The 12,906-nt window shown below is 37.8% G+C and overlaps 7 protein-coding genes across 7 annotated transcripts; 3 read left to right on the top strand and 4 right to left on the bottom strand.

Moving 5' to 3' along the window:
• Nucleotides 1-329: 329 nt before the first annotated feature.
• GCK72_023457 (uncharacterized protein) lies at nucleotides 330-1,625 on the bottom strand (the record flags this gene model as incomplete). The annotated part of the gene is made up of 6 exons (XM_003102616.2): nucleotides 330-478; nucleotides 526-638; nucleotides 875-954; nucleotides 1,012-1,147; nucleotides 1,191-1,451; nucleotides 1,495-1,625. 6 exons carry the CDS (start codon nucleotides 1,623-1,625, stop codon nucleotides 330-332), a joined length of 870 nt encoding a protein of 289 aa, XP_003102664.2.
• A 970-nt stretch (nucleotides 1,626-2,595) lies between these two features.
• GCK72_023456 (uncharacterized protein) lies at nucleotides 2,596-2,892 on the top strand (the record flags this gene model as incomplete). Its single annotated transcript, XM_003102626.2, has 1 exon — nucleotides 2,596-2,892. One exon carries the CDS (start codon nucleotides 2,596-2,598, stop codon nucleotides 2,890-2,892), a length of 297 nt encoding a protein of 98 aa, XP_003102674.2.
• Nucleotides 2,893-3,005: 113 nt separating this feature from the next.
• GCK72_023455 (uncharacterized protein) lies at nucleotides 3,006-3,383 on the top strand (the record flags this gene model as incomplete). The annotated part of the gene is made up of 1 exon (XM_003102571.2): nucleotides 3,006-3,383. One exon carries the CDS (start codon nucleotides 3,006-3,008, stop codon nucleotides 3,381-3,383), a length of 378 nt encoding a protein of 125 aa, XP_003102619.2.
• Nucleotides 3,384-4,341: 958 nt separating this feature from the next.
• GCK72_023454 (uncharacterized protein) lies at nucleotides 4,342-5,518 on the bottom strand (the record flags this gene model as incomplete). Its single annotated transcript, XM_003102516.2, has 4 exons — nucleotides 4,342-4,501; nucleotides 4,547-4,600; nucleotides 4,875-4,925; nucleotides 4,974-5,518. 4 exons carry the CDS (start codon nucleotides 5,516-5,518, stop codon nucleotides 4,342-4,344), a joined length of 810 nt encoding a protein of 269 aa, XP_003102564.2.
• A 195-nt stretch (nucleotides 5,519-5,713) lies between these two features.
• Nucleotides 5,714-6,422, bottom strand: GCK72_023453 (uncharacterized protein; the record flags this gene model as incomplete). The annotated part of the gene is made up of 2 exons (XM_053735405.1): nucleotides 5,714-5,960; nucleotides 6,007-6,422. 2 exons carry the CDS (start codon nucleotides 6,420-6,422, stop codon nucleotides 5,714-5,716), a joined length of 663 nt encoding a protein of 220 aa, XP_053578971.1.
• A 203-nt stretch (nucleotides 6,423-6,625) lies between these two features.
• GCK72_023452 (uncharacterized protein) lies at nucleotides 6,626-9,023 on the bottom strand (the record flags this gene model as incomplete). The annotated part of the gene is made up of 3 exons (XM_053735404.1): nucleotides 6,626-6,728; nucleotides 6,782-7,468; nucleotides 8,692-9,023. 3 exons carry the CDS (start codon nucleotides 9,021-9,023, stop codon nucleotides 6,626-6,628), a joined length of 1,122 nt encoding a protein of 373 aa, XP_053578970.1.
• Nucleotides 9,024-10,562: 1,539 nt separating this feature from the next.
• Nucleotides 10,563-12,493, top strand: GCK72_023451 (uncharacterized protein; the record flags this gene model as incomplete). Its single annotated transcript, XM_003102603.2, has 5 exons — nucleotides 10,563-10,841; nucleotides 10,892-11,304; nucleotides 11,354-11,825; nucleotides 11,874-12,271; nucleotides 12,325-12,493. 5 exons carry the CDS (start codon nucleotides 10,563-10,565, stop codon nucleotides 12,491-12,493), a joined length of 1,731 nt encoding a protein of 576 aa, XP_003102651.2.
• Nucleotides 12,494-12,906: the final 413 nt, after the last annotated feature.

The raw sequence follows: 12,906 nt of genomic DNA, 5'->3' as shown, positions 1-12,906 counted from the left end.
TTTTTTTGTAGACTAGAGCTTTAGATCTTGAAAAAGCCCTACCCCTTTTTGTCAAAAATTCCGTACCCGGTATAATTAATTTTTCCCATATTTTTGAATCACTCCAAAGTTAATCTTCCACATTTTCTCTTCGCTCCAGAAAACTTCACATTCCCAGTTCAATAACCGTTCAAGTTGTGAAAAATATAAGTTTATTTGTCGCAAATAAATTGCTACTTAGTGAAATAGAGAAAATTGAAAAAAGCACTATATAAAAAGGGCGTGAAAGAGAAAGAGAGAAGAAAGACAGAAACAATTTTTACAACGGATTTTTCGTTTTTCTTTAGATTTTACAGCGGATCAGTCGGCCATTCACAAGCAGCGATATCTTCTTCTTCAATCACCACTTTAGGTGATAATGATGATAGCTTCTTCTTGAATTCATTTGCCAGAGTATCACTTGGAGTGAGATCAGTGCGGGGGCTTTGGAGTGGGAATGCTGGAATATATGACATTGACTATATCCAGAAGTAAGTGAAAACTTACTTGCTGAAGTGCTCGCTGATGGAACTTGTGGTGGTACCAGTGAGTACTCAGGCAACGCTGATAACATGCACGGGAATGTTCTAGTTGCAGCATCTCGCATGGGTAGAACGTACCTAAAATCAAACTTCAGGTAATATCTACAGTAGTGTACGAAGAAAAGACAAAGAATTTCATGACTAGATTTTTATCAGTTTTTCATCGTAAAAAAGTACTGATTTATAGGATTAAAATTGTTGTGATAGTGGTTTGAATTAAAATGGTTGTTTGCTTTCTTAGAGAATAGATAAATACAAAAAGTAATTGAACAATGAACTTTTGTCTTTTCTCGTGAATGAAGTTTTGGACTTACCAGATTAAATACAGAGGATGAACAAATGATATCAGTAGAGGCAATATTAAAAACGCCAATTCCAGAATGACAACCGCACACTGAAAGTATTTTTGTCCTGTTTGTTTTCAAATAATACCATGATGGAAATCACATACCTCATCACATGTTTCCCTTAAAACATGTCGATATAACACTACGCATCCCGAGACAAAGAGAGATATTTGCCATGCTAAAGTCTCGTATTGAAGAATTTCTTTTAAGGAGAATATTGTGAACGCTATCCAACTTTTCCTGCAAACAAAATTGGATTCACCAAAATTTCGCGTTTACTCACTTGTTTCTCTGTAGTATGGATGCTATCATGATGAGTATGAATCCAAAAGCGTGAAGTAAAATCAGAAGTGTCAGAAGAGAGAATGTCAGAAAAGATTGCGAGACAGCGAGAAGAATTGAACATTTGTTCATCGGCTCGTTTTCTAAGTCTTGATCAAATGCAGTGAATAACAGTGCTAAAGCGACACTTGCAGCTGCGACAGTACTTTGCCAAACTGAGCAAGTCAAATACCATTTCATAGGGAGTTTGTCAATTGGCTTTCTGAAGAAATATACCTGATGTTAAAACTTATTTTTCAACTTACAACTTCAGAAAATTGCATTGAACTCCTAACAGGAAAAACGTTGCAGCACAATGAATGTAACAGAAAATTAGAGGAAACTCTTGAAGTTTACATGAAACAGTAGTCACTTGGCTAAGACACGGTTGTTGCATTACAAGAAATAAGAAAAAGTTACGAGCAAGTTGGAATCCTGAGAGTACAGCAAAATTTATAGATATTGAAGCCTGGAAAAAACTATTGGAATGTATTCAACATTATAAACTTCAATTTACCAGTATCCGTCTTTGTGAATGTGGCATGGGGGACGCTTTGTGACATATCACAGTTATTACAGTATTCATGGTTAATCCACCAACAGCTAGAATAATTTCTACCAGTGTAAAAAACCATTGAGAAGGTTCTATAAATGGTTCCACACACAGATCAGGGTTTTGTGTTGTGAGCATTTGAGGATAAACTGAAAACTGAAAATAATGAGATTGTATAGAAAATGCTGCAGAAGGAGAGTATTTGGTATTGTTGTGTCTGGAGAAGCTTTAGAGGGGAGTTTCGTAGTCCTGTTTCCGGAGAGTCTATTAAGCAATGCAGACACGCTATCTCTATCTCTGATTCTTTTTTCGAAATCCGGAGAACTCTCCTTCCTCTTTCATGCACACAACAACAACAGAACAAGAATATAAATGAGAAAAACATGAGAACTAAATCAAACTATTCTTCACTATCAAAAATCTGTATTGTACTGCGTGAAATAAAAAGAAAACACTGCAAAAAACTTGTGACTTTCAAAAAAAACACAAAATTATCTGGAAAAAACCCAGTACGCGTTGCATATTTTGACACAAAATTGGATTGCTGGATTCCACAAAAAATCTTGCGAGGTCCTGAAAAGTTGTTGATGTGAGAGATAGAGGGAGAAAGAGTCTTTTGATGAAAACAGCCCTTGGATGTAATCTAATTCTATTTCTTGGTAGAAAAATGAAATATTTGTAGTTTTCGGAAAAAGAGACGTTCCAATTGTGAAAATGAATATGTATAATGGTGAGATCTGCTATTTAAATGTTTCAAAGAGTGGATTGAAATTTCTTACGCGAAAACTTCTACAGCTGCGCTCAACACCTCATCATGAGAAAGTTCCATGAGAAGAACTCTTCAGTAACCAATCGTACCACGTGGTGGCTTATGACTGTGCAGCCGCATTGTATGTTCCAGCTGGCGTATACACTGGATCAGATGAAAAAGAAGCTTTGTTCTCCAAAGAAGTTGACAAGATGTGTGGAGATTTTCACTTCACAGAAGTTGAACAACAACGAATTCTACCGATTCGGAAATGCCACATTCCCACTTCGCGATTCACCCAATTCTGAACCGGATGCAACATCTGAAATCCGCTCGTTTGGTGGAAAGTCGAAATGGTTCTAACGAGATGTGGATAAAAATTGACACCAAGCACTCACCGTTCCACAGAAACCCTTCGGTTCTCAAGTATGTCATTAACAAGTATGCAAAGAGTAGAGGAGTAGGTGTAGGTGGATATGGAGGAAGTTCTCGTAGGAGGTTATGGTGGGATCGAAACGACTCGAGAGACTCCCGTGGAAGCTATGGAGTTAGAAGTGATTCAAGAAATTGGAGGATATAGAAGAAATGAATCTCGTGGTAGCTGTGGAGGTCGCGATGAAAGCAGAGGAAGACGCGATTCGTATGACTCCCGTCAAAGTGGTGGCGATTCGAGTGGACCTGACTACAACGCCCAGGAAGTTGCTGAAGTAGAGAAAGCTGTTAGAGATAACAAGAATCTCGTAAACACTTTCGATCAGGTCCTTAAAGGTATTTTCGTAGAAGCTATCCACTTGAATGGTAGTTCAAAAATTATCTGTGTTGCAGGAGTTTCAGAAGTTACTGCTGAAAGGTGAGATTAATCAGATCAGACTTTTCAGTCCTTTCAGATAGTGTTTCACTCCGTTATTCTTTGGAATTTCTTATCTATTTGTCTCTCACTTCTCAATTCCGCCATCAAATTTCGATTGGAAGTCGTCACAGTTTAACTGATCATTTCTTGAAGTGATTTCATGAATGAGCATCTGAAACCTCATCCGACTTCACTCTTCACGTTTTCTTATTCCCATTTTCAGAAGACGTTAATGTTCGTTTCAATGTGGTCAACGAGACGAACATTTCATATGAAATCGAAGAAGTACAGGATATCGAAAAAAGCGGTTTCCACGAGAATTCATCGAGAGATCCATTCGAATAGAACACCAAGTCCCATGACTTGTTCAGTCACCGTTTAGCACAATAGTGAACTTTTTTGCGATTTGGAGTTTTGTTTTGACATCGAAACTGGTGAAGTGAAGGTTTGGAGACAAGATGTTCCGGAATCTGGAAGGTAAATAGTTATTTTTGAGAAAATCGGTTGCTTGTCCAAAATCGAGTTATTCTAGTCGACTAAAATGTACAAAAAAAGCACAAATTTATAATAGAGACTCTTCTCCGCATGTTCCTATCCCAACATCTCCTTCATTTAAAATCTCAAACCGGTCATATTTTAAATATTTTTTCTCAATAATTTTGAGATTGTCTTCCGGTGCGAACATCATCTTTGATTTTCTGAATTTCAAAGTTTTAAAATTTTTAATTTCAAAATATTCCTACTTTTTCTGTGTTTCTTGTCCAAATTGCAATGTATCCTAGCTAGCCATTTTAAGAGAATATATATCTCTATGGACCACTAGATGCCGCTAACTGGTATGCAATCGCGCCCCAAGAGACTCCGTATAGCGCAACGTTTTAGTGAAAATTGAACCGGGTTTAAGGAGAAGGTTGTGGTTTCATTCAGGATGCAATTTAATTGAGAAGTAAGAAAAATCACTTTTATGGAAAATTTAAAGTTAAATTGAGTGATGACGACGTGGAGGCTTCTGGATTCTGTGTGAAATCGAAATCTTCTATTTCCATTTTGACAGCTGGTTGATACCATTCTTCAAATTGTTCTTCTTTCACATTCATTAATTTTTCTATGGTCTGTTCTTCTCTGAAATTGAATGTTTTAAAAATAAATTTTTTATTTCTTATTTACCGTTTTGGTATCATTTCCAGACTATTCGCAGGGATTAACGGCGGAATGTCTTCTCTGAAAAAGAAAAATGAATATTGGGTGTTTTCTCAATTGATAAATGTGAAAACTTGGATAAAAATGGGAAATTGCAAGATTTTTTAATGGAAAACCGGGGAAAAATCACTTTTTGTACTGAAATTTAGTATTTTTACGATAATAGCAAAAACAGGAATATTCAGGCAAAAATGAGAAAATTTGCTTGATAATTGAAATTTTGATAAGAAAAAAGTGTTTTTTTAAGAAAAAACAGCAAAAATTGAGAAGATATAAAAAGAAATTTAGTTTTTACCTTTTTGGTATTATTTCCAGACCTTCCAGAGTGGTTGACGGAGTGTCTTCTCTAAAAAAAATACATTTTAAAGTGTTAATTTTTCTTTTTGTTCCCTACCTTTTCGGTATTACTTCTGTATCTTCTGTATCATCATCCTCGTAGCTCGAGCTCTTCGGCTTATCCGGCATCAAAATCGCCAACATTTTCTTTGCCTTCTTGAAAGCCTTCTCCTGTGTCTCGTAGTCTCTTCTCAACTCATTATTATTCTTCTTAAACTTCTCAATGAATCCTTCCAGTCGTTTTCTCAGTGTCTGTTCTGCGTCGTGTCTCCGTTTCCACGTTTCAATTGTCTTCATTTCTCGTAAATGCACACCCATCGGAATGAACACGTCACCGCCACGCATCAGCACTTTATTCAAATGTTTGTCCATCGCCTCCTCGTAACGAGTTCTCCAAACTGCCAACAACTCGGGAAATCGATTATTCAACTCTTCTTGCTGTCGTTTATCTGATTTCAGCTCTTCGTTTTCTGATTTCAAAGCTTTTATTTCAGCTTTTAGAGCCGCCACTTCCGATGACAGCTCTTTTACTCTGTTTGCACTGGGACAATCTCCACATCCATTGTGACGTGCCGCCTTTACTCGTTTTGTTATTGGAGCCATTTTTCTATAACAAAATAATGCAATTTAGGAACAGGAGCGACAAATATCAACGGGGCACGTTTCCATTGTGGCGTCGGAGGGGCGCCAGAGATGAGAGGAATGGCTATTGAAAGCAGACAAATCAATGGAAGTTGAAAAGAAAATTGAGAAGCCAATATAAAAAAGCTTCATTATTTAAGTACAAAAAGTGCATTTTTACAACAGGAATCTACATGTTTCTGGTTTCTCCTCCTCTTTAACCACAATTTGAGCTAAAGTTTCAGGTTTCTTCTCTTTATGTGATGTATCTGTATGTGATTCATCTGTATCCGGGGGCGTAATTCGAGCAGCCATATTCATCAAAATTGAATTGAAAGTTGAGCTTTGAGCCTCTTCTGGAGTGTTCACCGGGTCTCGTATCATTCGTACAGGTCTACCATGAGTTGCCGGGTGTGATTGGAAGCTGGAAATATAAATTTCATTGAGAAAACTTGAAAAGTTAAGATCACCTCCTAATTTTCTCCTGATTCCTATAATACGCAAGGGCAATCTTCGTCTCCTGATGTGCTCTCCTCTCAATAGCCAACGCGTTTTTTATAGATTTCAGATCTTGTTTCGTAGTTGCTTTCTCATTTTTAGCCAGATGCTGCTGAACCGTCCATTTCTTCTCAGCATTAATACATCGGCACTTCCAATGTCGAAGATCGACTGGGTCTGCGAATCGGAGAGTTTCATTCTCTCGTTTCAACTGATCACGCTGGCTTTTCAACTCTTGATTCATTTTTCGAAGTCGTTCATTTTCTCGGAGAGCTCCGTCAAGTTGGAATTGCATCGCATTCATTTTATCTTCTTTTTCCCTTTTTTGATAATCCCTCTTCGCGAGTAGTGCTTCTCTCGATTTCTTCAGATTTTGAATCGAAGTCATTTTTGCTTTTTGGCTCGTGGCATGCTTTTTGAAGAGATCTGAAAACTAATTTAAGAATTGAAAACTGATTGAAACTGCATTACTTTCGCGAAGTAAATTTCAAAAATATCAGATTTTTGAATGAATTTTAACAAAACTAAATTATCGAGAATCGATTACAGTTGAAAAATGAAAACAAAAGTATATAAATCGAATTATGTATATTACAAGTTGATAGCAGATGGAGACAGTGGTGGTGGCAGTGGTGACAGCAGTTTCGGCTTTCTCGGCTTTCTTTGTTTCTTGACTCTCGGTGGTATTGGCATTCTGAAATAATAGATTTCGGGGTGGGAATAAGGGAAAATCGTTCAAAAACTTACGGGCACAGCGATCTAACATAGGCCAAATCCAACTGAAGCTCAGTGATCTCCTTCTCCCGTTTATCCATTTCTTTCTTGATTCCATTCAATTCCACCTTCAAATTTATATTTTCTCCTTTACATGTTCGACAGAAATTTTCCAAATGCGCGTATCGTTCTTTCCACGAAATATTGTCAACAGTCTCATCGAATCTCTCCTGAAACTCTTGTGCCTGTCGATACATTCGTCGTTCCAGTGACTTCCTCTCAGCTTGTGATCTCTCAAATCTCTCCTTCCATACGAGTATTTCTTCCGAATGTTTTCGTCGGAGCTCATCGTTAACTCGTTGTTGCTGTCGTTCCTTGGCAGTTTCTTGTGGTGGCGAAGAATATCTTAGCTGCCGTTTCCTTGGATTATTCGGAGGGAGGGGACCTTTGGATGCCGTCTCTAATGAAGCCACCGGCGCGTTCTCCACAACTCGAAGCGTCTTTTTCGGAACTCTCACCATATACGGTTGAGGATCTCTTGGAGGTAATGACACCGCCGGATCTCTCGACTCAGAGCTCGGCGTTGTCGGATTCATCGTTTCTTCTTCTTTTTCCAGCTCTTTGTTCTTCTCCCTCGTTCCTTTTAAGTTTTGCATATAGACTTCTTTTCTTTTATATTTTGGAAGATTTGTACACTTCCTCATCAATTGATTGACTCTTCTGAAATAAATCAATTAAAGTTAATTTTTATAGAATAAAATGACACAAAAAGCCTCTTTAAAAGGGATAGCTAACGGAGAGAACCATTATTAAATAGACAAAAAAGGAAAACAGTTAAAAAGAAATCTAAATTTATTCAATGATAGGCGAATAAATCTAACAAAATTATAAAAAAAGCGGTTCGAAGAGTTTCACGGGCAGTAGAATGAGGAGAAACCTGGAAAAAAAATTGCAAGGAAATTGATCAATGGACACCCAGTTTCTGTTGCAATGTCTGCGTCTCCTCGTCACTAAGCGCGGGCGAGGAGAGAGGTTTTTTGGAGCAGAATTGCAGTGAAAATTCATCGAGGCGATGACGTTTCAAGTAGGCGAATAGCTGGATTTTAAATGAAAAAATTGGGCGAAGAGTTCGTAACAAAGAATCGCAACTGCTTTTATATAAATTTTAGGCTAGTAAATGGGCCATGTTGCCCGTGGATTTTCTATGAATTGCTAACGAAATGAGGGAAAATTACATTAAATGAGCCAATTAATTATATTAAATTTAGATTATTAAATTGAAGAAAACATAGAAACTAAAAGGGACAGAAAAAGGAAATTAAAAATCATCGTCATGATTCGAAAATCCCGGCAAGAGCGACCGCGCGTTCACATGGAGAGAAAAAATAGAGACGCAGACTTTCCAGTACGGTAGGGCGAGGATGCAGCAGGACAGCGACAGGAACGGCACTAGACGTTGACTTCAGGTAAATGACGTCGTTGAGTCTGAAAAAAGAGGTTAGAAGGATGGAGTTTTACTCCTTTTACTGTTTTGAATTCTTTTCCAGATTCATAAGTTTTAAGTTTATAGTGCTTCGATTACTACATAGTTGTGAATTCACGGAATTTACAACAGGGTGAGAAGTTGAGAAATTTGAGAGAACAGAATCGAAGAATTACTCCGTTATATCCAACTGAAAATACGTAATCATTCTTATATATAAAACGCATGTGGGGTTTGTCCATCTATCCCAATGTCCGCAAATTTTGAGAAATGAGAAAGAAAGGCGGCCGAGCCCAAAATCGAACTTGCTCTCTTTGCGCAGACCCCGCCGCCTTGGTCCAGTCGGCCACGCGGACACATTTCTGAGAAGAAGAACACGTAAATAGGGAGAGGCCAGCCGGATGAAGCGCCGAAGGCGCGGCAGCCAGGCTGGTTTATATATAATTTTTGAATTTCCAACAAAGCTACCACTGGAACCTCCAATCTTTTGATTATCCGCATCAGAATCTCATTCGGTGTCAATCTTCTTTTGGGGACCATCGGCGCATTCCGTTCTATTGGCTGTTCACTGTAAGCCCTACTCAGTTCATTCAACTGAAGACGTGTCTCATTATGTGTCACCTTCTCCAAACTTATCTCCTGTCTTCTCAACCAAATAATAAGGTTCTTCAACTGCTTCTCATTTTCTTCTAGAATCATCAGCTGCTTTTTGTTCCGTGCAATTATTTTTTCCTGTTCCTGTTCCGGCGTTCGTTTCTCAATACTCGACAGTTTGAATCGCTGCTTCCACATCTCTTTCTCATAGAAAAATCTCAAATTTGACTCTTTTGCAGCATCATTTTCCTCGCTGAAAATTCAACGCCCCTTCCGTGAAAACGTCCATAAAACGTCTTTCCACGTGGCGCCATGTTTCATAAAACTCCTCATTTTTCTTTTCGATTTCTCTTTGATTTTCTCTCGTTCGTTCCTGTCATTCGTAACTTGTATGCCGTCAAATTACTCACATGTCTTATAATTTTGATTTTTCAGCACTATGTCGGATCCATTCGACAGAATCATGGAGGACATGAGCAGTGGACAAGCGTCACGCAGTACCAGCTCCTGTCGTATTCCGAAGAGAGATCATCGCTCCAATATGGTATATATCCGTATGAAACCGAAGAAATGAAAAGTGAACGGACCAAAATGCATAACGATTCTCATCTTTTGATCTCGAAAACCGTGGCAAAACCGTACAGTCGGCACCGGATAATTATCAAAAAAATTTTCAAGCGAGTTTGTACAATTTTTAAACTTGATAATAACTTTTTGTGTGAATCTCCATTTTTCTAAATTTTATACTCCCTGTTGAGTCCATTCAAAACTTGGATAGGACAGTAACCACGCGGAAGATCCCAAGATTCATAAAAATATTGTTGAATTTGAATACAGTGTTTTATGTTCGGTCCACCACAGATCATATAAATTTTATGGTTCTTTTTTCTGAAATTTCTCATCCTATTCTGTGTGCCTTCTCGGCAATAAAATTGATTGAGTTGGGAACCGCTATATATACTCGTCAAATCGGCAATCTTCAATATTCATTCAGTTTTAGTTTATCTCCGATATCAATTCTTTTCCATTTTATCATTGATCTATTCACTTCTTTTGGGATCATATTTTTTATTCACAAAATTGATTTGAAACTTGAGTTTCTGATATAAAACCGTAGAATACTGTTCAATATAATATAGTTTTTCGCAATCTTTAGAAACACTTTTACTACAGTTTTTTGGTTAGTTTTGCCAAATGTCAAACAACACGTGTTTCACCTTTTAAAATAGTTCTCGAAAATCACGAAAATAAGAGAAATATGGCGTTTCAGAAATCGGTGTATCTAGTAGAACAGAAAACAGTTTTAGTAATTTTTGTCAATGAACCTAGGATAGTTATTTGTTTTTTGACATCTGGACTTCATTTCTAGACCTGTCATTCATGTCTCTGACAAAGTTTGAAAGATCAGGTATTGTTTGCAAGATCAGGTAAGTTCCGTAAAACATGAATTCTTTGGGAGGAATGTTGCTTAACGGAATGTATGAAAAACATTTTGAAAACACTGTAGTTTTGATAGAGACTATGACCCTGTGGCATTGATGTTCAGCACATTCCCGGTCACACTTATCTAGGAGCTACAACACTTGTGATCAATCTTAAACTTATCCTGTTATACGAAGACGTTCAATCGATTCACCGCTACAGTCTTTGTACTTCTCCCGTCACTTTGGATAATCTGTTTTAGTTTTCAGTGCTTCACGGTTGATTCAACTTTCGATAGATTCGAACTTGGTAATCATGTCGGATCACACTGATGCAAACTTTTTGGAGCCAAAAAACTTTGATAGAAATCACACCTTTATCATGAATGTTACTATTGATGACATGATTGCTAACCCAAATACAGCAGGAATGTATCCTCAGTTTCACAACTTCATCTCTACACACAATTTCAAATGTTACGACCCATCGAAATACAAGGGATATGTTAAGATGGAAGGATTTCCTACAGTTGAGAAGTATCGCCAACTTTTTTACGAAATGCTACATTTGATGTGTTCCAAGGACGTTCTGAAGGTGAGTAGTTACTGAGAGTAGAAAACTGTTTTCTGATTCGCATTTTTCAGCACGACATGGAACAGTGCAATATTGAGAACAGAGATCTTTTTGTGGAAAATAGTCAACTGCGGAATTCCGTCAACTTATCCATTTCTGACAAATCTATGGCCAGCTTTCTTCGAGTTCTCGACGACAAGTCTCAAGAAACGGTGGAAAATCAAAGTGATCGTAAACACTACGACATAACGGATAACACTTGGATCCACATGATGACGCGCATGCGCAATGAGAAAACGGCTCGTCAAAAATTTGTGGATGATGAGATTGAGCTCGTCGTCAACAATATTGCTACGGCAAGAACTCTGTTGAAGGAGGAAACGCAAGATCTAAAGAATAGCCTGAAAATTGCATTCTCCCGTGTGTTAATCGAGTTGGACGATGGGGATTTCGAGCGATTCTTTGCAACACCGGCTGAGAAAAAGTCGGTGCAAGCATTTCAATATTTTTTCAATAATATTGTGTGATTTCAGTGAGCCATTCTTGTCACCTGATGTTCTTGGCAGGTCAACCGTCGTCAGAGTCGAGGGCAACGGTTATCAGATCAGTTCAATTGAAAAGCAATCTCTCAAAGAATCTCACACACACGAGAATGCTGCTTGTCAGACCATAGCTCACCTTCATAAGAAGAAAAAGAAAAATTCTAGAGAATCGGTAGCTGAGATTACGCAAATCCCTACTAATAGTAGGAAGGAGGCGGAAGTTTTTCCGAGAAACGCCTGTGACATGAACGTTAAGGTCCTCAACTTGATGGCCAACACAGATCTACAGACAATGTACCCGGCATTCTACAATTTTATGGCTACTGAATATTTTCTACGTTACGATCTATCAAATAACAGGACATTTTTCTTGGAGGAGTGGCTGAAAGCTCCATCAATAGAGAAACACCGTCAACTTTGCAACGAAATGCTACATTTAATGTATTTTAAGTGTCATCTTGAAGTAAGTCATTTTGGACCATGACAGAAGATAAATTATTCATTTTTTCAGCACGTCTACGAGCAGCGCATAGCCAAAAACCAAGAGCTCAAGGCAGAAAACGATTGGTTACGTAGCTACGTTGTGACGTCTTGGGCCGACGTTTTTATTAACAGTTTTTTCCGAGTATTCAGAAACAGTTCTCAAGATGAAAATCAACGTGCTGGTGAAAACTGCATCAAAACTGAGCACACTTGGGACAATATGATGACGCGCCTGCGTGATGAAAAAGTCGCAGAAGGAAATATTATAAATGATAAAATTGAACTTGCTGTTAACAATATTGTGAAGGAATACCCTTTGTTTAACAAGGAGAAGGAATATCTAAAGAATATTCTGAAAACTGCACTCACCAGTGGATTCACCGATATTGAAGTGAAAGAGTTTTGTTCTTCACCTTTTCAAGAAACGTGGGTGCAAGCAATTAATCGTTCACTGACAACAAGAAAATCAGTATTTTTAGTGGTCCATCATTGCCTGCTCGTGTTATTGACAGAGAGAAGCACAAAATTCCTGATAATGAAAAATCTAACACAACCATGATGTCTCCACATACAAATGATTTTTACCGGGGCTTCACGTGTTTTCCAACTTCGAAGAGAAAGGTGGCAAGCAACGCATTACAACAATAATGCAATCGTGCGCCATGCAACAAATCGGGATCAAAGTATAAGTTGATAGTTTTTTAGATCATTTTCGAATTCTTTGTTTTGCACAATGTTTTTCTGCCGTAACTTTAAAGGCATAATTCAATGAATTTTAGAATCGACAGATCAACGAGGCAACTTTCGCAGCGAGGATTTTCCCTGGAGATTTGCCTTAGCCACCACAACACAGTCTTCAACAGGACCACTTATCTCTTTACATTTTCTATCAAACTCTTTCCAAGTCCCTTATTTTTTACTCACCTGGTTTTTTTTCACTTTTTCGAAGTTTTATATTTTTAATTATCTTCACGTTGTCAAGTTTTCTGAATTTAACCAGATCCCCCGCGATAATTTTTATAATGTACTTCTAAAAAGAATTTCCAAACATTTGATGTAAC

This window comes from Caenorhabditis remanei, chromosome X, assembly GCF_010183535.1.
Source record: "Caenorhabditis remanei strain PX506 chromosome X, whole genome shotgun sequence".
In the NCBI taxonomy this organism is placed as follows: Eukaryota; Metazoa; Nematoda; class Chromadorea; order Rhabditida; family Rhabditidae; genus Caenorhabditis; species Caenorhabditis remanei.
The sequence above is the reverse complement of the archived record's forward strand: the minus strand, read 5'-3'. Positions and strand labels throughout refer to the sequence as shown.